The 21,893-nt window shown below is 38.7% G+C and overlaps 1 protein-coding gene across 7 annotated transcripts in view; it reads left to right on the top strand.

Annotated features, from left to right (window-relative positions):
* Window positions 1-21,893, top strand: part of ADCYAP1R1 (ADCYAP receptor type I) — a 130,592-nt gene that overhangs the window by 22,483 nt on the left and 86,216 nt on the right. For all 7 annotated transcript variants that reach the window (XM_062568749.1, XM_062568748.1, XM_062568747.1 and 4 more), the window contains one exon: window positions 8,493-8,658. In XM_062568749.1, coding sequence (XP_062424733.1) covers window positions 8,608-8,658 — 51 coding nt within the window. In that variant the 5' untranslated portion in view covers window positions 8,493-8,607. The remainder of the gene's footprint in view (window positions 1-8,492; window positions 8,659-21,893) is intronic.

Below are 21,893 nucleotides of genomic sequence, written 5' to 3'. Positions count from 1 at the left end.
CCCTTTTTCCTGGAGACAGTATGACCTGGGAATGCTCTTGCCAGACATGAGAAAATATTTCCTATGCATGGGTCCATTACCAACCGTGCAACCACTCCTTGGACTATGTCAGTAATATATAGTACAGTGCCATACTAAAGACACCCATGGTAATTCCTCACAGCTGATAGCATGCAACAGCTTGAACAGAGACTTGTTGGGTCTTTGGAGCAAGACAGCTTCATAAAGATAACTTTGTGCTCAAGGTAATCACTTTGGCTAATTAGCCTACGTGTGGCATCACATTCAAGTGAATATATTACTTTCAGTTCAGCAATTTGCGTGTACTGCATGAAAGCTGCATGTGGAATGACCTGCAGACACAGTGGGAACAATGATCGCTCTTCCAGAGCTTCAATTTTCAGGCCTCTTCTCTATTTTAGGTGTTCAGCTCTGCAGTTGGATATAATATTACGAATATAACAGACTTCCAAAGTCACTATAATATCTGCATACTCAGATGTCCAAACCAATCCTTTAGATATCAATATCCATCAATATTTTGTTGTTAACTCATGCATGTATGGGTGAAGCATCATAATATGAAGGATAAGAATTATCACATCATGACGATTTCTTTTACTCATACATTTTAACCAGTTTGTCTAGATTTGAGGATTGCTTAGTTTTATACTACACCTCCTGAAAGGGCATATATTTTCAAAGCTCAAGAGAGGCTGAGCTTCATGATCACAGATATGAATGTGCAAAATATACTGGATTTAGATTTTCAATAAGTTTTTGATAATATACTTACTGAAGAAGGAAAGCAGGCATCAGCTGAGGTCAGAAGAGCTGAGTGGCTTAGGCACATGATTGAGTTACCTTAATTTAAGAAGTTCCTGCACATCAGTTGCCCTGTAGTAACTTCCTGTGTGATCTTGCCTATGATGAACGCAAGAAAGTGAAACTTAGCTTATTGACAATGAAAGAGGACTAACATTAAATTGCACTGCCTTTAATTTGGTGTGAACCAAGAGGCATATGTGTCCTTACTGCATATCAGCTGAGAGATAATAACTGGGTAAGTTGTAAAACTCTGTGTGTCTGAGCCTTAAACAAAGAGAAAACAGAGCAGCAGGAGTATATGATCGTTTCTCAGCCCGACGGAAAATTAATAATGAGTGTCACAAGGAGATGTGCTAAAGTATCCTATGGAAGGTCTCAAAGGCAGTGAACAACATGTTAGAAAAAAATTACAGTTGATCAAAAATTGATTCAGATTTTCAGGTCTAAATTGTTATGTTTTTCTTGAATTGGTTGAATGACACTTATTAAAATTTGTTCCAGATCTGGCCTATTTAGAAGAGTTTTGAGAAGATTCTTTGAAATGTTAGGAAAATTCTATAAAGTTAGAGGACTAGGAAATACAAGAGCTGACAGGTTATATAGAAATGATAAGGGGTGTACTTTGTAAGGACCAATTATAATACTCTTATGTCTTCAGGGGATTTCAAGTTAATTGAAACCACTCAAAGGAAAAGGAAAAAAAATCATCTCATAATTATAATCAGGGACAGCTGAAATAAAGTATGCACAGAAATTATTAGGCTGTATTAAAAAAAGGAATAGAGATAGTACTGAAAGTTTGAAAAGGCTATGACATAAATGGAATTCAGTGCTCAGTGTTGCTTACTATCAGCTCTTAGAAGGTGTCTTACATTTAGGAGATGGAATTTTCTCTGCTTGCCTTAATGTGCCTCAGTGGACAATGGAAAAAAAATGGCACTTTCAAAGGAGTAACTCACTTTAGCTAAAATTAAACATCTAGTGTTAGGACAGAGAAATTGCTCCCTGGAGATACTTGCCTCCTCTCCATTGCCTGTATAGGGAACCTAAATAGACTGGATTGAACTGTAAATGCCATGACATTTGAATGTCTAATGGCAGGTGAGATCCTGGAAACAATTTCCAAATGCATTAAGAACAAGAAGGTAGTCAGCATGGATCATCCTGCTAACTTGGTGGATGAGGTGAAAACAGTAGATGTTATTTAGCTTGACTGCAGTAAGGTTTTTAACAATGTCTACCATGACATCCTCATACACTGAGGAAATATAGTCTACATAAGAGGACAATGAGGGGGACTGAAAATTGGCTGAACTGCTGGACTCAAAGGGTTGTGATCAGCAGCATGAGGTCCAGCTGGAGGCCAGTCACTGTTCAGGCACCCCAGGCATTGATAAGGGGACAAATACTAGTTAACACCATCATTAATGACCTGGAGATTGGCACCAAATGCACTCTTAGCAAATCTGCCGATGATATAAATGGTGGAGTGGCTGATACACCAAATAGTTGCTTGCTATTAAAATGGACCTCAAAAGTCTGCAGAAATGCACAGAGAGGAATCTCATGAAATCTCAACAAAGGGAAATACAGGGTCCTGCACCTGGAGAGGAATAATCCCATGCACCAGTACGTGCTGAGGATCAGCCACCTGGAAAGCAGCTTTACAGAGAAAGATCTGGCAGTCCAATGGACAGCAAGTCAGTATGAGCCAATAATGTGCCTTCGTAGCAGGACAACTGCGTCATGTACTGCATTAAGAAGAGTGTTGCCAGCAGGCTGAGTGAAGTGACTCTTCCCTCTACTCGGTGCTGGTGAGGCCACACCTGGAGTGCTATGTACAGTTCTGGGCTCCCCAGTACAAGGAAGACGTGAGCATACTGCAGTGATTCCAGTGCAGGGTCGCAGAGATGATTAAGAGGTTGGAGCATCTCGTACAAGGAGATGCTGGAATTGCTGGGACTGTTTAGCCTGGAGAAGAGAAGATCAAGGGAGGTGGAAAGAAGACAGCCAGACACTTTTCAGTGGAATCAGTGAGAGGACAAGAGGCAATGGGCACAAACTGAAATACAGGAAATTCAGCTTGCAACATACAAAAAGAGTTTTTACTGTATGGGCGATCAAACACTGGAACAGATTGTCCAGCGTAGTTGTGGACTCTCCATCCTGGGAGACACTCAAAACCTGACTAGACACACCCCTGAGCAGCCCGCTCTGGCTGACCCTGCTCTGAGCAGCAGGTTGGACTAGACAATCTCCAAACATCCTTCAAACATCAAGAGTCTGTGATTCTATGAATCTCCTTTACCAAGTTTTTTTCTTGTAAAACTTCATTACTATGATTTCTCTTTTCATAACCTAGGAATACAAGTACTCCAGACTTTCACTTGCACATAGGAGTCACAGCATCAGAAATTTACCATTTTCTATTTTTGTAATTATATCTTTTTCCTTACTTTAAAGAGAAAAAAGTGTACTAGTAGAATTCAGAGGTGTTTCCTGCATAACACATACCTATTCCTTCAGTTAGAAGGACTGCTACTGACAGGTTTTTTTATTATTACTTTTTAATATCAAAATGCCTAAGCCAGGCAGCAACATGAATATATTACTTTCAACTACACAGTGACTGTCCAAATTGTGTCAGCTCCTTGCTTTAATTCTTTTCTCTGAAACTAAAAGCTGTTCTCCTGAGCAGTGAAGACACTGGATGTTAAAAGAGACTGCATGACTGCATCCATCGCCAGTAAGTGACCTATACATCAGTCCAAATGTTAGAATGATGGCTAGATGTCCTACAGGCTGCATCCTTCTTTGTGGACAATCCTGTTACAAAATCCATGTTGCTCATTGCCAAGTCTTTCAAACAAAGCTGTGACATTTCTTCCTGAGGCCCCAAAGACATTCATGAATAGCTGGAAAGGGCTTGTACCTCGTAGCAGTAAATCCTTTCTGAAAATCTCCCTCTTTCATTAGACCTCCTGATGCAATTTCCCTTCAAAGCCTGTTCTTCTGTCACCGACAACAGATGCGGTGAGTAGAAGCATGAACATCAGAGACTTCTCCAATTAAGCATGCAAGCGGGGAATAGATGAATTAATATCTTCTTGGTGTGTAAGAAAAAGACAGGGATGGATCCACAGCTGCTATGAATCCACACAGACCCTTTAAATTCAGTAAACTGGCAAAGATTAAAGCAAATAAACTAAAACAATTTCAAATAGTTAAAGCTCACAAAATAATAAGCGGTATATCAGCGAAGTAGAAAAATTGCAATGTCATTTGTGACTATTGGTGCAGGATTGCTCCTTACTGACTACCTTCTATGAGAGAGTTTAGAGCTCCTGCTACCTGGAAGAGTCACTTGATTTTTGACTAAATCTTCTTTTAGTTATTTCTGTTACCTAAGTATTTCTGTGTGAAGCTACTGACATCCTAAACAATCATCTTCTTTCTCTAGTCTTTGTGGTAGGCCAAACTTTGCTATTTTGGGTTCCATATTGCTGATCTGCATTCTTCTGAAGAAACTAAGGGTGGGATTATTCTGTCCAAATTTAGATATCCACAATGTAATGTCAAGATAAGAGCAGTTAAGAATTCCTTTACGCTCAAGGGAGACAAGTAGGAATGTTTAAAGTAGACAGCTAAAATAGGTCAGCCCAAATGCTTTCTACATATGTCTCCTTCTTTCCATTGATTATATAAAAAGAAACTTGACAACGAGCTCATATGTGAAGATCTGTCTTCCAAGTTTCTAAAATTAAGTGACATGTCCTAAGTCATAGACTGGCTGCTTCCCCAGCCTTGCTTATTTCTTGCTAGTAAGAATCTCAGCTGATGTGAGAGGTACACCTTACCCTCTAATATAAATTAAAAAGCTGATATACTTCACTCAGGATGTTTTGGGAGGGAAATTGTGAAATGCACTGGATTCCACACCTTCTATGGAAATCCTAAAGAAGATGAACAGAATATCAATTACATAACTCCTCTTCTTGTATAAGCCACAGATATCCATCAAGCAAACTTTGTGCCTGTGGAGTTCCTTTTCCTGGGGGGGAACTTGGGAATGCAGAGGGGATGGTCTGTGAAGCAGGCAGATTGGTGACAGCTGGAGGGTACTCCTTGGCACCTTCTATCTTTTGTACTCTTATCATTCCCTGTCCATGTTTATTCTGCATAAGGGAATATATTTAATTCCACTAGGAAGCACTGGAAAGTTGTGTATGGACTAGAAGTCCTTGCTGCAACATAGAATATTCAGCCTGCGCGTGCTCGATTCGCCCTACACGTTCTCAAAAGCCTTATGCAGTAGTTCAGTCAGGAACTGCAGGAAAAGGATGTGGTGGGGAGCTCTGACTAGACATTGAATTAAGATTAATTAATTAATTCAAATTTGGTCAACACTGATCTAAGCCACTGTGGATCACCTTCAAAATTTATTGCTTTCTTTTAAACCACTGGCAGAAATCCTAGAGAATTGTAAACAATAGCCTAGCAGAGCAGGTTGTTTTTTTTTCTTTTGGATGAGATCTTAATAGCAGGTCATAGTTGCCTTTTATGGTAACGAAAAATCCTCTTTCACTCATCCTACATGAGTGCAACTTGGTTCTAGGTGCTGTATGTGTGGTGAAGAGTGAATCTTTTAGGCAATGATCCCTTCATCTCTCCCTGACAGTAGGAACACCCAACGTAGAAAGGTCTCACTATCTCTTTTTGTTGGTTAGTGACATCATATTCCACTTACTTAGTAAAAAGCTGTTCTTACCGTACGCACTTCGCACTGACTGGCTTCTCCTGGTGGAATTCTTCTCGCCAGCCAGTAGGCCTCTACAACATGTAGTCCACAGATGAGCTATGCACTCCAGAATTCCTTTATACAGAGGGGAAGGAATCAGGAACCAACAGCAGAACATGTTCGATCAGAGCTGCTCCAGCCAGCCCATGAAGGGTCTATTATTCTCCATTAAGTAACACAAAGGAAGAACCTGCTGTGCCACTGAAAATGTCTACAGTGGAAAGATGAATCCTCCTTTGTAGATGATACGTGTTTTTCTTAAGTCACCAAATGACCAAAACAAGCTTTTTAATTAGTTAATTAGCTGTTTGTTGGTAATAGGGGAACGCTACACCTGTTCAGAACATCACACATTCTAGGAGTGGCCAAAAAACATAAACAGGAATCTCCGCGGGTCCAGGGAGCAGGATCTGCAAGACTCTGCGATAACCAGTAGCTGTTATTACCTAATAAGCACTTATGCCTCTGTGGATGATACGAAAGCCTCAGTCCAGTTTGTGATTCAGGTTTCCATGACTACTCTGAAGGCAAAAATGAATTCTTTTACTTTCTCTGGAAAATGTCAAAGAAAGGCAGCAAAATTTTTAGCAGATGTTCTCCTCGTCTCTTTAGAAGTTCCTCTGAAACCAAAGTGAAAAGGAAAAACTTCCACTCTCTGTTCTTCAAGCCTAGTAGATGCCAGGTTAAACCAAAGCAGGGTCTTCAAATACTGAAAAGAGTGTATTCTGAAAGTTACTGTTTTTGCCCAGAATATTTGTCCTTTCGCTTAGTCAGTCATCTCCCTTCCTTCGATTGCATTTATACTGTATTTCTGATGCTTAATAGTGGCAGAAGCTGAGGACAGAATTCAGTCTCCTCAAAACTCCTTGGCCTTTCTGGCCAGGCCTGTGCACCAGAGTGCCAATTATCAGGAAATAATTTTAAATCCAATGCCTACTGATACGTCTGTCTGCTTTTCTGTTTCTTCTGCTAATGGAGAGGCTTTCCTTTTCCATCTCTCTGCTGCTGAATGTCACCATGGATGCTTTCTCTTCTCCTCAGCTGAGATCTTATCAGTCCCTTATTATTTGATAAGCCATCAGAAATACAGTTAAGTAATTAAATTCAGTACCAGAGCAGAGTGGGAGTGACTGATCGGGTGAGGATGGAAGAAGGCAGACCAGTTCAGAGGGAATTTTATGAATCACTGTCCTTCATTTAGTCAGGGTCTGGATAGAGAGGAATCTAGAGATGGCTTAATTTTCCCTTTTTACTTTTTAATTGAAAGACTCTCTCCTTTCCAAATGCTGATGTATTGGTAGTACCTGGCAGTCAGCATAAGAATTGAGTGTCCTCTGATCATAATATTCTTTTGTATTTCCCTTTGTCATTTCTTTATTTATCTTCTGTCTTTAGTCTGTTTTCTTTTTAGTTCTTCCTCCTTTGTTATATTTCCTCACATTTTCTCTGATTTTTATTTTTATTTTATTTTTGTACTTTCCCAATATACATGTTTCCACTATTTTATTTGTTTCTTAATTTTCTTAATTTTCTTCATTGTTTCTGTATGCTTTATTCCTCTTCTGTGTGATCTCTTTTATTCATCTCATATATTTACCTGCTTAAACATTTCTCTAGTTGTGAAGATATACGTCAGTCATATTTATGCCCACAGAGGTGACAGGTAGTGGAATGCAGAAATTCTGCATCTGACAAGAGGTTTCTAATAAATAAATAAATAATATTAAATATATAAAATGGATGAAGGACAGTTCTCTGGCTCTGAGACAAACTAGTGTGGCAGAGTATATGTCCATGAGGATAAAATCCGCCAGGCAGAGAGGTCACATCTTCACTGCTATACATATAACCTTTGGCTGACCTCATTTTGGAGGAATGAGGTCTAGTAGAGAGAGACAAGATGAAGTGGAGCCATCTCAGGTGAGAGGTGATTAGGGAAAGAAGACAAATCAGTCTCAAAGTATACCTCAGGGATAATAGCCTGCCTTAAGTAGCAGGTCAAGTGAGACCTCTGTGTCACCAAGGTATGAGTATCTTAGGCAAGATAATATTTAAAAAGGTGACACTGAGTAATGTGGTTTGCGTCTAGTTGGAAACTGAGATAGAGAGACTCTCTTGAATATTGTATAACTATCTTTGGGATCGTCATGACTCAGGGTGAGAATTTTGAAATACTAGGTCATGGAAGGAGGTGTTCTGGCAGAACTGAAGTCAAGGGTGTACTTCTGTCGATGTCCTGGTCACCTGCTTAGCCCCTTGTCTGAAACCAAGCAGTAAAAGTTGTATATATGCATGACATTGTCACCAAGTCGATCCTAACTTATGTCGCAGATGAATCCTAAGGCTTTCTGAGGGCACGTTTCATTCCTTTGTGTCTCTGTTGTCAAGTGTCTATTAGATTAACAGCTCTGAACATAGATTTTGGTATCAGGACAAGTGATCTCAGAGAGTAAGTCATTAGATCATACAATCTCTTAAAAAGCCTTCAGATAGTCACAATTTTGAGCTTCTACTGAAAATCATGAAGGTCATATTATGACTTCAGAAGGGAAACAGACATTCAGGTCCTCTTTCCAGTTAAAAATGCTTTATTCTACCTTTGCTTTGGATACAATTTAGATCTTTGCTATAAGAAAATCTGTTTCAGTAGTTTCTATGATCTAAGTTATTGATCACATAGGCATGTCCTTGGGCTTTAAATTAAGTATCCAAGACCAGCTATAATAGCTGCAAAACAGATAGCTATGGTTGATGTCTCATATATACAGCTCACAGCTGAAGTGCTATATTCTCTGTTTTATGTCCACTTCTTTCTCATTTTCTTCATATTTTCTATATTTATAATCATGATCTTATTTCACTGCAGATATCTGAGCCTTGACGTGAAGACACTGGCAATAGCACCAGCAGAGTGTGTGTGCTTCGGCCCTAATAATAGTGTTAAATAAGCGGAATTTGACTTAAGATCAAAATCAAGAGACATGGCTATCAATTGGAAGACCTGCTTCTTCAGTCTCATGTTGCTTCCACTGGTGAGGAAAGATGTCTTTATTTATGTTATGGTCATTTAAATGTATGATCTCAAGGCCAGCATTTGCTTAGGGTGAACGATCTGTTGTTGACACTGATTCTGGCTTTTTTCCTGCATGGCTCCATAGTTCTCATTAGGTCTTTTCCAACTTTCTTTGTGGGATGGGGATGGGTCATGTAGCTTCATTCTTGCCCATTGTCCTCATTTCCATTGTGGCTGCCATATGTGGCTGGCCACAAAAGCCATAAGACCACTGAAAAAAGAATGCATTTTCCAACTGTAACCATAGGGAATAGTATACAACCCCTGTAATTAAATAGTTTTGCATTTCAATTCAGTTCTTGCTAACTCATTGCTCTAACTGCTTTTCACTACTTCTGAATAAGCATTTTACTGAGGAATATTATGAGAAATAGCACTCTAAAAGCGTCTGTCATGTTATTAATAGCTTTCTACAAGTTTAATAAAAAATGCTTTACAATTGTTTAATATACAGATATTTGTGTGATTTTACACTTTAAAAGCCAGACATTTTATAGGATTCTTGAAATATATTTTATTTTTATTTTTAAATTAAAACAATTTAACATAATATGACTTGTCCAGCATATTTTTTTAGAATCTTTTAGAGTTCCTTGCTGATGCATACTGATGGCGAAACAGGTCTTTCACAATGCATAGCAGTCAGCATATACTGTTCTTTTTTTATTTTGACTCATATAAATACTCATTCTTTCCTCTTAGCTCTTATTTAGAGATCTAAATAAGATCTTAATTTACACTTTAACTAATAATATGTCAAAAATGTAGCATTAGTCAGCTAAATTCTGTAGAATGGGAATGGAACTAGTAATATATTTCTATTAATCCAAATACAGTCTATCTCTTACCAGACATACAAATATCTGGTCTTTGGATTCATTTCTAGTTCATGATGCTTATAACTATTACCTTGCTTTTCTGGTCAGGTAGAAAATAGTATTTATAAATAAAGTGGATATGCTTAACTTTTGTATTGTGTATCAGAGCTAGTCACACTAGACTTTCTCTAAGTTAAAGGCTGGTATTAGGGAATGACCCATCAGTGAACATATTTTAGATGCTTATGTTAATATGAGATGTTTTGTTTGCTGGAGATGCATATTTCTCTACATTAGCAATAAAAGGAGGTTAGCTCACATTTGTTTTTATACGTAAATTTGATTACATAACCCCACCTTGTCATTTCTGGTTTGACACCCAGACATGACAACAGCGCTCTTAGGAATTACCATCAGTCTCATTGACACTGCTACTGGTTGCCTGTCTTCCATGTGGGTGGTACCTGTGAGACTCATTGTGCACCAGGTGAAACTGGAAAGCGTATTGGTAGAACAACTGGATTCCTGGGTATGAAAGCATATTTTTCATACTGGAAAAAATAATTATATGATCATATGAAGGGAAGAGCAAAAGATATTTTTAAGTGACCAAAGAACTGTCACCAAAGAACTTCGGACATCAAAGAAGACATTAAAAGGTGTCTTTTTTTTAGAGGTGAATTGCCTTTAATTAAGGAAAATAAATGTAACTTAACATCTCTTGAGCTTTCAGATGACCTTCCTGCAAACATAAAAGGACAGCAAATCACAGTTTCCAAGTCGTAACATTTCAGGACATAGCTGTGATCACTGAGCTGGATAATTAGTGATCAGCTCTAGCTTTTGGAAAGAACAGCTCTCTAATGAAATACTGTGAAGCAAACCAAAGTTAATAAGAACAAATATGCTTTTATTTGAGTTGTTTTTGCAATGGCTATGAGCTTATTTATGAGTGCAAGGTTTTATTATAGTTTCCTGCAGGAATACAGGCAATAAAATTAGCTATTTTACACACCTGAACTTTTGTGTATGCACAAAAATATATATTTTCTCTTTGGTCAGTGAAGAGACTTAGGCCCATGGCAGAGATTGTACTGTAAATTGTATATACTAAATTATTCATTCTTTTTTTCTTCCCTAAAGTTTCTTTTCATGGACTAGAGCTCAAGGAATAGTATGCTATTTACAATCCTCCCCTTGCTGGGACTCTTTTGTAATGTTTCCTGTAACAGATTCTCTCCCTGCTGGGACAGACTTGCTCTTCAAACCACCTCTTACATGCTGTGTTGATGTTCTCAGATTGATACTTTCCTGTTATGTAGACTTTCAAATTTTCTTCTAAGGGAGTGGATGTGACACTTCAAAATACTTAGAATAAATTTATCTGTTTTCCTAGTCTCTGAAAGATCCCTGAAAAATTCTTCTACATTGTTTCTCTCTAAACACAGCTGGTACTGTTCAAGAATTTTCCCTTTGCTTTCAAGGAGAGCCACCGTTTTCAGCTGTGAAAACTGTAAGCCCATTTCATGGAGCACTTCTCCATCCTTCACAGTCACTGTGGAAGTATTAGCTCTGGAATCTGTACGCCTGCTTGGATGCACACTTTTTTGGCTTAACGATCCCCTGTAATAAAGTGCCAATCCTTCCTCTTCCAATTGTGTGGATGCCTCAGGGTTGGCTCCTGATGCTAAGCTCTTCTCCTGTGCAGCAATGATGGAAGTTATCTAGATACTGAATATGAGAGGAAGGTGCTAATAGTCCCATTTTACACACAGGACACCAAACTGTCCAGACTAAGGTCCAGATCCTCAATGGTTTAAAAAAGGCAAAAAGAGGGCAAACAATTCAATTTCCTAACCAGTTGGGTTATGATCATTTTAAATCTGGCTTGCAATATGATATATTTTCAACAAGCAAAAGAACATAGAAGTGCTTTTCTACACCTTCTCTGCTTGTACCATCAGGATCCTATTGCTGTTGGCCCTGTATGGCTCCCATATGCTAAATCAACTCTTGTTGGAACTTAGAACACTTGTGTTCTCAAAAACAATAGGATAAACCACCAAGTTTTTGCAACTGTCATCCTTCAAAATATGCCTTATAATAAGCTGATAAAGTCCCCGAGAGCATGGGTTTAACACACTGTATTAGTTAATGATTTTTATAATAAGTGGTTGATGGAAAAACCTTGTATTATTCCATCTTAGAGAAGATAGCTGGCATTAAATTTCCTAAATTTAAGGAAAAAAAAATGCAATAGGAGGACAGTAAAACTTGTAAAATATATTGAATACAAAAGGTGGAAACTCCCCGGATAAACTGATATTTTGTTTGTATAGAATCAAAGACTATCTAAGTTGTAAGGGAAGAACATGAGAACTGTTAGCCTGCAGAGTGATTAACTTTCACAAGAACTGAAATCTTCTTGAGTTACCACAGCACAGAGAAGGAATGTTATTAAGTATTAGCCACCTGTATGTTATTTTCTCTAGTAGTCTTGTGTTTCCAAACCTTGAGTCCCCATCAGTAAATGTTGTCTTTGTGCCATCGCTAAATCTCTCTGGGTTTGAGAGGCGGTAAAACAGGGAACAAAATAGATGAAGAAGCCCAGATGTGTCATTTTTGGTGAGCGGAGAGATTCGTGTAGCTCTGTGTGCAGAGGTGGGACCTAGCTATTCCGAGACACTTGGTGTGAAGGGTTGTGCTGCCAGCAGTAGTGTTCTGTGGAGAGGTTCCTCACAGGGGACATGAATGAGTTCACCTTCTGCAAGATGGCAAAGACAAGGAGAGACCAAAGGCTCTGAGTAAATTCTGTGGTGCCATCAGTTTGTTGTAGAAGCTCCATCATGACTGGAAGTGGCATTAGTTTGAAACATATCTTCTAGGGGTTGGAGTTCTCAGCTGAATTTTGACACCTGTATGGAACATGCTGAACCAATCTCAAGGCACTCACATGTGCGCGTTCATGGAAAATTCTAGGTAGCCTCAAACCTGAGTGTCTGTCTTGCTATTTTAGATGTTGTTTAATCTATTTGTTGTTATCTAAATCACTTATTTTCAATCTCTCTCATATTTGTCTTGCTTGAACATCCCCTGTTTTCATTTGCACGTCAGTACTCTTCATCCTACCTACTTTTTCCTTCTGGGTTCACTTTCACTGCCATTTGCTTGATTTCTGATTCCATCCATCCGTGACAGCAGCAGACTTGGGTTTTTTGTTGGAAATATTAACAGAAGCCATCATAAAATTATTGAACAGATAGGATCCTGAAACATGGTTCCTTTGTCTGGTTCCAAATGTACTTGAAAAACAATGAAATTCATGACTCACAAAGTTGGCTTAGAATATGAACTGAATTTAAATGTAACTGCAATGCAGGTGTTCTAACTGTCTGTAATAATTCAATCATCAGATGTATTTCTTGAACTAATACTTGGAATGTCTTGTGGATGCATATTTAATATTACTAAGCTTAAATGTTTCAGATGGTGATATACATTGTAGTGTTTCATTAACCAAGTAACTTACGTTCATCAACATCCTTAAAAAAAAAAGAGAGATGAAGGATAAAACTGACATCTAGGTGTGATTACTGGATGAAGGTCAAGCAATTAAATACAAATTATGATATGCCAGCAGTGTCTCACAGATCAGAGAACCAGATCTTTACCTGACTGTGTTCATGTCTCTGTTCATTAAGAGATGAGGAGATAAACTAGGTGCGTTTGCTCAGATCCTGTTTGCTGAATGGGAAACTATTTCCCAGTCTGTTAAGGGTATATCTCTGCTGAGCAGAGAGCTATTGGTATCCTCCATTATTCATGTGTTACTGTCATTTACACTACCAGGGTACATTCAAATAGGATCGTCTATGTTTCAATCTCTGTCAGTTTTTAAAGATGAGAAACAGTATTTTCAGGTGCACTGCTCCACTAGTTTTGCTTCTTCCCTGCTATATTTATGAGGATATCCATTTTCTGTTACAGCCCAAATGCGATGTTCCTCAGCCACAAACATAAATGGTTTAGTTATTCCCTCCTTTTTAAATAACTTTTTTTCCCCCTCTAGGACATCATGAACCAATTTTTAATAAGTTTATCTGCCTTATGGTTCATAAAATCTCATAATTTGACTAGAAAAGTCAAGTTCTCCTTAGAATTACAACAGTCTCTAACACAATACACACTTATGTAGTGCTTGCCTGTTACTCAACACCTCAGAAGTTCCTGTACAAATATGAGTAGGGACCTCCTCCAGAAGAGAAAAACTTCAGCAAGCCAATGTATTGATGTTGCTACAGTTTTTCTTTTTTAACATAAGGATATGGTGCTGGAAAAAACCAGCAGAACATAAAGTTGACTTAAAAGCCTATACTTTGTTTATATATATATATATGGATGTATAATATTAGGTAGTTTCAAAGAGAAGGTTAAGAATTTCTGGTAAGGCCTACCACAGGCAATCTGTGTTGCGAAATATTTCTAGTGCCTCTTGATACTGCCTGACCTCAAGTGCCTCTGAGGTACAAAAATTAGGATCCCTGTTCCCAGATGGTACTTAGACTCTCAGCAAGGTGAGAAGGGCACTTCCAGATGGTGACTGAATCCACCTGAGATCTCTGCAAGTCTCCATGTTTCTCAGAGAAGGCCTAGTATGTTAACACTTCTAAGATGCTTGAAGCTGGTGGGAGAGCTTGGTGGTGTTTTGGTGCTCTATCTAGTTTATATTAAACTGGCGTGTGTAATCTCAGCCTGGGGACTTCAGGTGTCAGTTATGATTATAGTGGAAGCTATAGAAAGACGCACACACTGTTAAAATGTTATTAAGCTTGTTTCTTAATACTTTTACATCAATTGCAGCCAAAAGCGAAACTAAAAATAAATATGCTCTACTAATACCTGGTTCACAACACTATGCACACACAGATATCTACATGTAGCTTTCCTTATTTAGACTGGCACAGTATCTGGGTCTTAGAAATGCATGGTAGCAGGTTACAAAGCAGGAAATGGTTGCCCTACATTAATGCTTTCACTTTTTTACCCTCTGGTAGTAGTAATAATTTCTATGTCAGGCAAATAATATCATGACAACACTGATTTAGGGACATTAATATGATTCTTTTCCCTGATGGTTTTGTATTCATGAGCTTGGAGGAGCGTTGGATGAGCAGTCAAATAACAAATTAGGAAATAAAAAGATCTCTTATAAAATGAGCCTTAAATAAATTCTGAATCAGTGATTTTTCATGTTACTCAGCTATTAATATCCAGCACCTGGAGGGATATTATTCAAGCCTATAGCTAGTGTGCGTCTGGCCTCTTCTTCCTTGGGTTTGCTGAGTCAGCAGCCTAAGAAGATTTACTGTAGAGTCAGCTTGAAGAGAGCTAGCTGGGATGCAGAACCAAAGCTACATTAATGGGAAGTGGAGAAAGGAGACAGAAGAGTAGGAAGAGAGGAAAAGAATATGAAACAATATTTGCATCACAACCCTGTTAGAGTCTGGTCTTTTATATGTCCTCCTGCCTCTCACTCCATAGCTTGTAATAAATAGCTGAATCTTTATTTTCGCTTCCCAATCGGTAAAATAAACACTTCCCCGCTTCTCCTATGGTGACATTTGAGGCCTCCCCAAGGATCAAGTAGCTACCCTATAAACCACCCTTGTGGAGCACACAGGATCAGCAGTTGCCCAAGGGTTACCTACCTTAAGATCTTCTGGATGAGTGGTCCGTAGGCTGTCTTTGAATTAGTCACAGGGACAAGAAGTAGATGAGAAGCAGAATGCTACTTCCAGGGTTTCTTTTACAAAGTAATAGAAACATGGCTATTTAATCAAAATCTGTGGGGCCCATTAAGGAGAAAACCACTGCCAACCATGAAGCCTAAGTGTTGCTACCATTGCAATCCCTATGGACAAAGAACCCAACTCAATAAAGCCCCCTTTGTTTCTCTGGGCAAGTGGTGAATAGTTCACTCCAGGCTACCTTGTGCTCATGTTCCTGCAAAGAAAATAGAATTTTTCTCAGAAACCCCCCCTCCTTTTTTTTCCCCCCACGTGGAAATTGCTTAGAAGAGAGGATTTGGGAGATAGATATGAATTCCTTCAAACTCTAAAACATGTTGAACTCTGTGGTATGGTTATTCCATACTGTATTATGCTAGCTGTGATTAAAACAGTAAATATCGCCTTCCTAATGAGTGAGCCTCTGTACTTCTCTGTACCTGTTGGAACTGAGAGGTATATGTGAATGGCGTCAGCAAAGGCACTTAGGCCTGGTCACTTAAAAACTGGATATCTAATCTAGGATATCCACTGCTATTATTGTCTACCAAAAATTCTACTATAATCAAAGAAAATGGGCAGGTACTTTCAGACAATCGTATATCCCATTCTAAACATCCCTAGGGCTCTCCTCACTGCAGGGTCACTAGAAAATCAGCTTAAATAAGACTTTACTGTCTTTAGCTTTTAGATACCTCATCGTTATTGAGAGTAGTTTACGTCTTATGGATGTCACATTGACGTTGATGAGCAGACGAAAGTAAGCCCACCTTGCCCAGTGATTCAGCTGTTGAGTAAGTCGCATTGTCAGTATCCTAGAACCCACCATTGCAAGGTGATTTCTCACAGAATCACACAAAAGCTGTTTATTACCTTTCCTGGAATAATCAAGTTCTGAACGTGTGTACTTGTTTGCAGGAGGGCAGATACCAAAGGATTATTAGGTCTCTAGTCAAAAAAAGAAAAAAAAACACATTATGTTAAATATTTCAGGATCTTTTTAAAAAAAGGAAAGATCAGTTTAAGAGAAAATGGGATTTTTTAAATGTGATTTTTTAATATTTTAAAAAATATTTTGTTGTACGTTGATCAGAATTGTTCTTTCTAGAAAAGTTTGAAGCATTTCATTTCAATTTCAGCTCCTTTTTTTCTCTTTTTTTGTACAGAACAAAACAAATTTCCAAATAAATATCCTTTTCAAACAGGGCATTCACCGAATGGAAAAGGAACAGTTTCTACCCCTTCTCTCCTTTCTAAGAAAGAACAAGCGGCAACAATATTTTTGGTCATTGACATGGTTTAGACTATAGGCTTTAACAGTATGTTGTTTCCTGAGGGAAAATGGTCTCAATGAGCATCTTTCAGTCAGATTTCATCTGTGCCTGTTGGTGGGTTTAGTAGCTTGTCAGCCTTTGTGTGCCCTCGGTGGCTGTGTTCACTGTTCAAATATATTTAATATATACGTATGCTGGCTCTAAACTGCTAAAAAGTTCTTCCAAAGATTGCAAAGTGACAACGATTTTACTGTGCCTGGTCTTTCTGATAACACGTCTGTGCAATGTTCTTTTCCATCAAACATTGCTCTGCAGGCTCCTTTCGGAGAGCAAAATTCTTATTAATTCTCCCGGAGCTTTACACAGAAAAAGAATACTCTTTAACTTCTGTGTGCTCTTTTCAAAAGCTTTGAGTCTCTCAGTCTCTGACTCAGCATCTGTGGCCAAAATGTGTTATTTAGGCTAAATACAGGCTGGTGATTTGGTGATTTGGTCTTTTGAAGACTCTTAAAACAGTTTGTAAATAATTTGAACTACTAGTGTTTGCAGATTTGGGAAGGGAAAATACAGAGGGTGTGGTTTTTTTTTTTTTTTTTTTTTTTTTTGGTCTTAGATGATAGCCACATTTATTTGAGCATTTTCTATATTTTAGTTTGAAACTGTTCTGACCTTTATTCTGGCTTTGTCACTTGTTAAGTGCTTGCCAGATAATTGATAATGCAAAATACATGTTGGATGAGATTAGAGATATTCTGAAGCTTAAGGGTATAGGTTTGTGTTTACTTCTTCACAAATATTAAAATGTATTTTCTCTTATTACCCTCTGATTGAGCTCTTTTTATTTGTTATATCTCTGTTATGCTCCATTACTTAAAAGCATAGGAGAATTCATGACATGTTTGCACTGATATAAACAAAATTTTGATGTAATTACAGACTAAGATACTCCATTTTAGTATTTCTTCCAGAATTGCAGATGTGTAAAATCTAAACATTTTTGTCCATCATATGTTGCCTAATATGTCTGAACTAATGGCAGGAAAACCAGATAAACATACCATGTGCTAATTTGAAATAACTATTGAATCTGACTGCATGTTTTCAGCCATCTCTGACATCGAACATGATTAAATTACTTCTCACCATGTAACCTACGTTGTCTTGTCTGTGCCATTTGCAGAGCAACTGTGGTAGAGCTGGGAAGTTCAGAGAGGCAGGTAACATCTGTGGGAATCTGCTGTAAGATGATGAAGAGCCTTTGATATATGAAGGAAGGCAGACTTACGTGATCGCATCTATGTATATGCATTTTTTCTATTTTCCCTCTCTCCGGGGCATCTCCCTCAAAATTCTGAATGTGGTGGTTAGTTTCAACTAAATTTGACAGAAAGGCTGAAGTCTCAAGTAATTTAATTCCTAAAAGTTTCAAGTAAAATAAACTACTCTAGGTAAAGATAGAGATTTTGTTGATTCCCTAGGGAAAAATGAACTTCAGCGTAAGTTCAAACTCTGTTAGACATCAGAATATCCAAACAGGAGCCCACTCAGGAGCCACTAATCCATGCGATCAGTGAGTAAAGCCTTGTGCTACTGCTCACAAAACGAGTTAGCTTTGTTTTTCAGAAGATCTTATGATCAGTTCAGCTATCACTGGATAAATGACTGTTAGAGTAATAACCTAAAACCTGAGATCTTAAAGTTCAAAAGCCCTCCCTGCCCCAGACCAAGCACTTGGTTTGAGCAGTGCCCCAGCTGCTTGTTCCTCAGCTCTCTACCTGTCAAATGAGGCCAGCTGCACTGCCCTGTCTCTGAGGTGTGGACAAGATAAATCCGCTTAAAGCCAAGGTGTGATCAAGTATTAGAGTGAGGGTGCAGAAAACAGATGTTTGGAGATATCAGCTGTTTTGTTAATCTCAGGGCTAGGCTACTGAGAAGTGTGTGCTAATGAGCTGCCTGGAAATTTGCATAAAAACAAAAACACAGGGCCTGGGAGCTCTGGGAGAAACCTGGCTTGCAGACATACTAAGCCTTAGACCTTCAACTAACCCCCAAAATGGTGAGTTGTTCCTTAGAGCTATTTTGCAGCTCCAATTGTAAGCAAAGACAGCAGTCATGTCCAAGTGAAGCATGATGACATTATCTCATCAATGCAATATATGTGTCCCATTCTTTTGCTTTTTGCAGTCTTTTATACTTCTTTGTACTTCACCTGCTATCTAACTTCTTTTTTTTTTTTTTTTTTTTTTTTTTCCCCACCCATAAAATCTATATACTTGGAACCAGAAGTTTGTCTGCAGTGGCATCCTTGTGGTGGACTGAGAGTACATGGCATGGCAGCAAAGGCAGCGCTGGGATTTCTGGAAAACCAGAAATGGGGATAGTCAGTGCACACTGAAGGGCACTGCAAAGGAAGCTCTGTCACCAGAGTTAACTAACATTAACATAAAGCCTCTAGTATATTTGCCTTCATCTTTGAGTTGACCTACTTATTCTGTGGACCCAGCTCCACAGGAGTTTATTTGTTCTAATTATTCAATCGTGTTTACACCCTACATTGGAAATTTCTTAGGGATTTTTCTGTGAGTCAAACGAGTAGATGGAGACCAGAAGTAAGGCTGAGTCTGCTTTTGTTCTCTCACTGTTAACTAGTGGTTAAGACAGATCGTTAAATCTGCAGTTACTTAATAACAGGAAACAAAGATGGAAATCCAAACTTTTTTTCCCTTTTGTGTCTATGGATTTTTCCTCTCTCCCTGATAACACAAGCCAAAATAGCTTGTTGTGGACGAGGGGCAGGTCATGTATGGAGGTCAGCTCCTACCACATAGCATGGCTTACAACTGGAGGCCCTTGGATGCTGAGCAATTTAATGCTACCACTTCAAGGGTTTCAGAGGTACATCTCTTCCATACAAACCACATTGCAGTTCAGAAATAACTGGGTTTATGTGTGTCTCTAGAACATTTACCCTTGGAAAAAAAGCTTTGTACCACTGCACCTGTAAGGATATAGGAGTGGCATTAAGGGGCTGGAGTCACTGAGAACTGAAAATAGGATACACCATGGGACTGAGATTTCTCTCTATGACTGGCAATACATTAGCAGAGGAGAAATGAACTTTTTGGGAGGAGAAGATAAGATTAAGGAGTTGGAAATGAAGGTAATAAGGTTAACATCTGAGAAATGCTAGTCACTACAAGTTCTGGACAGGCTTTCACACTACGGTATCCATCTGAACCTGAGCATCACCCTCCTCTGAGATGCTTCCGTTACTAAGAGCAACCAGCAAGGAAAAGTGATAGCCACGAACTCCTGGCAGGCAGGCAAACCAAGCTCTCTCGCCTGTGGTCATCTGCAGGTATCGTGAGGCTCTTACACCAGCTAGTAATGTTAACTTAATATGTGAGATTTGCCTAGCACTGTTGGGATGTGCCTAGTACATCAGGACTGTGGGGATCTAGAAGGCTGAATATTTCAGAAACCAGTATCAGTGAGGCTATGATGAAGTCAGAGTCACGGAGAAAATCAGCATTTTCAAGTCCAGAAATATAAAGGTAGGCTCTCTTGCTCAATATATAAGAACACTATTAAAGGTGGCATACATAAATATTCCAGCAGAATCCTCCCCTCTTTCTCTGGGATGCCAGTGTACTGAAGCTTCCATTGATTTAGCAAACAGTGTTTGGGAAGAGAGGATTAAAAAAAATTGACCAACATATCTTCTTTAGTGCATAGTAGTAACTGTGCACACTTGGGCTTTAAAGGTTTGGGGTTTTTTTTGTTTTTTTTTTTTTTTTTGTTTTTTTTTGTTGTTGTTTTTTTTTTTTTTTTTTTTTTTTGACACTGAAAATTTGTATCTTGCTTACATATGCAAAAGATTCTGAGTCCTAAATGTCTGTGCATTGCAGTCAGCTGCAAACGGGACAGCTGAAGCATCTGTTACCCTTGGAGAGAGCTCCTGTGCCACAGTGTTCTGCATTAAAAATGTCCTTGTACCTGCCAGCCAGAGTGGCTAGCTTAACACTTTAGGTGTCTGCTGCATTTCATTGGGGCTGAACTCAGCATGAGATGTACCATGGGGGAAACAAAATGCCTCCAGATTCTGTCCTTATCTGGTAAGGTCTTGCTTCAGCTATCTGAGCAAATTTCTTTACAGTGGAAGAGCAGAAAATGCTGAAGCAGAATCTGGGTCAAGACAGGATTCCGCAAGCGAGACCTGTGGCTTAGTTGTCAGAGTCTGGAAAGGATCCAAGTCCTGTAGATTTTTTTTTTTTTTTTTTTTTTGGAATAAAGTCACCCTTTGAAGGGGAGATCTGCTCTTAGAAGACGACCATCTCTGTCCCTGCATATTGTCCCTCCTTGAAATAAATCATATCCTGTAATGATAAAAGAGCAAAATAGGAAACTGAGATGAGTGCACCTGGCACTTCGAGTTTTTTTTTTTTTTTTTTAGTAACTTCATACTGTGTTTTGTTACACATCATATATCAGAACTATTTGAAGCCTGCTTGGGGATCTGCTCATGTAATATGGGGGAGTCGCAGGTAACATTTTATAAGAACATCTCACAAGTAGGGCATAACACAGCATGTTAGAAAAAAAGAATAAAACAGGAGGTTTTAGGGCTGGTGTCTAGAGGACAGGATTTATTGAGGGTTAGAAGGTTATAGCTGTTCCAGTGCTATTGTGTAGCATACAGTGTACGCTGCCTAGTGTGTGGTGTGGGACTGGCCAGGACATTTCATCCCCCATTGCTAGTCCATCTTTCTGCTCCCTTTACATAGTGTTGTTGCTCCCAGCTCCTCAGAAAAGAATTTAGATTGATTAGATTGATGGGTCGGGTTTTTTTTTTTTGTTTGTTTTTTGTTTTGTTTTTTTTAGTATATACAAATAAAATGCCACTATGCATCACACAACCTCGTCTAAGATGTTTGGAGTTCAGTTCCTGTGATTAAAGAAAGGAATTGGGTGGATTTCTTTTTTCTTTGTGGGGAATACAGAACCAACTACACGCTGGTGGGATTGTGTTCTTGTATCACTTAAGCGCCTTTGAAAATCCCCATTATTGCTGTCTGCCTACTGTGTTTTTATTGTGGCTCGTACATAAGCCACAACAGATAGTGAGTCTGGGCATATGCTTCTGTTTAGTGGGATATGTGAAAGCCATGTTTTTTACTGTTCTGTTGTAATATCAGGAACCAGGAATTGAGGTCCAATATCACACCGTTACCATGTGTTTGATTGGGGCTCACTCGAGTTGCATTTGGGTCACAAGGCATGAGCTCTTGTTCTCAGGTTCTGAAAATATAGCTAATG

The sequence above is a fragment of the Rhea pennata genome, chromosome 2, assembly GCF_028389875.1.
Source record: "Rhea pennata isolate bPtePen1 chromosome 2, bPtePen1.pri, whole genome shotgun sequence".
NCBI lineage: Eukaryota > Metazoa > Chordata > Aves > Rheiformes > Rheidae > Rhea > Rhea pennata.
This window is presented reverse-complemented; position numbering and strand designations above follow the sequence as displayed.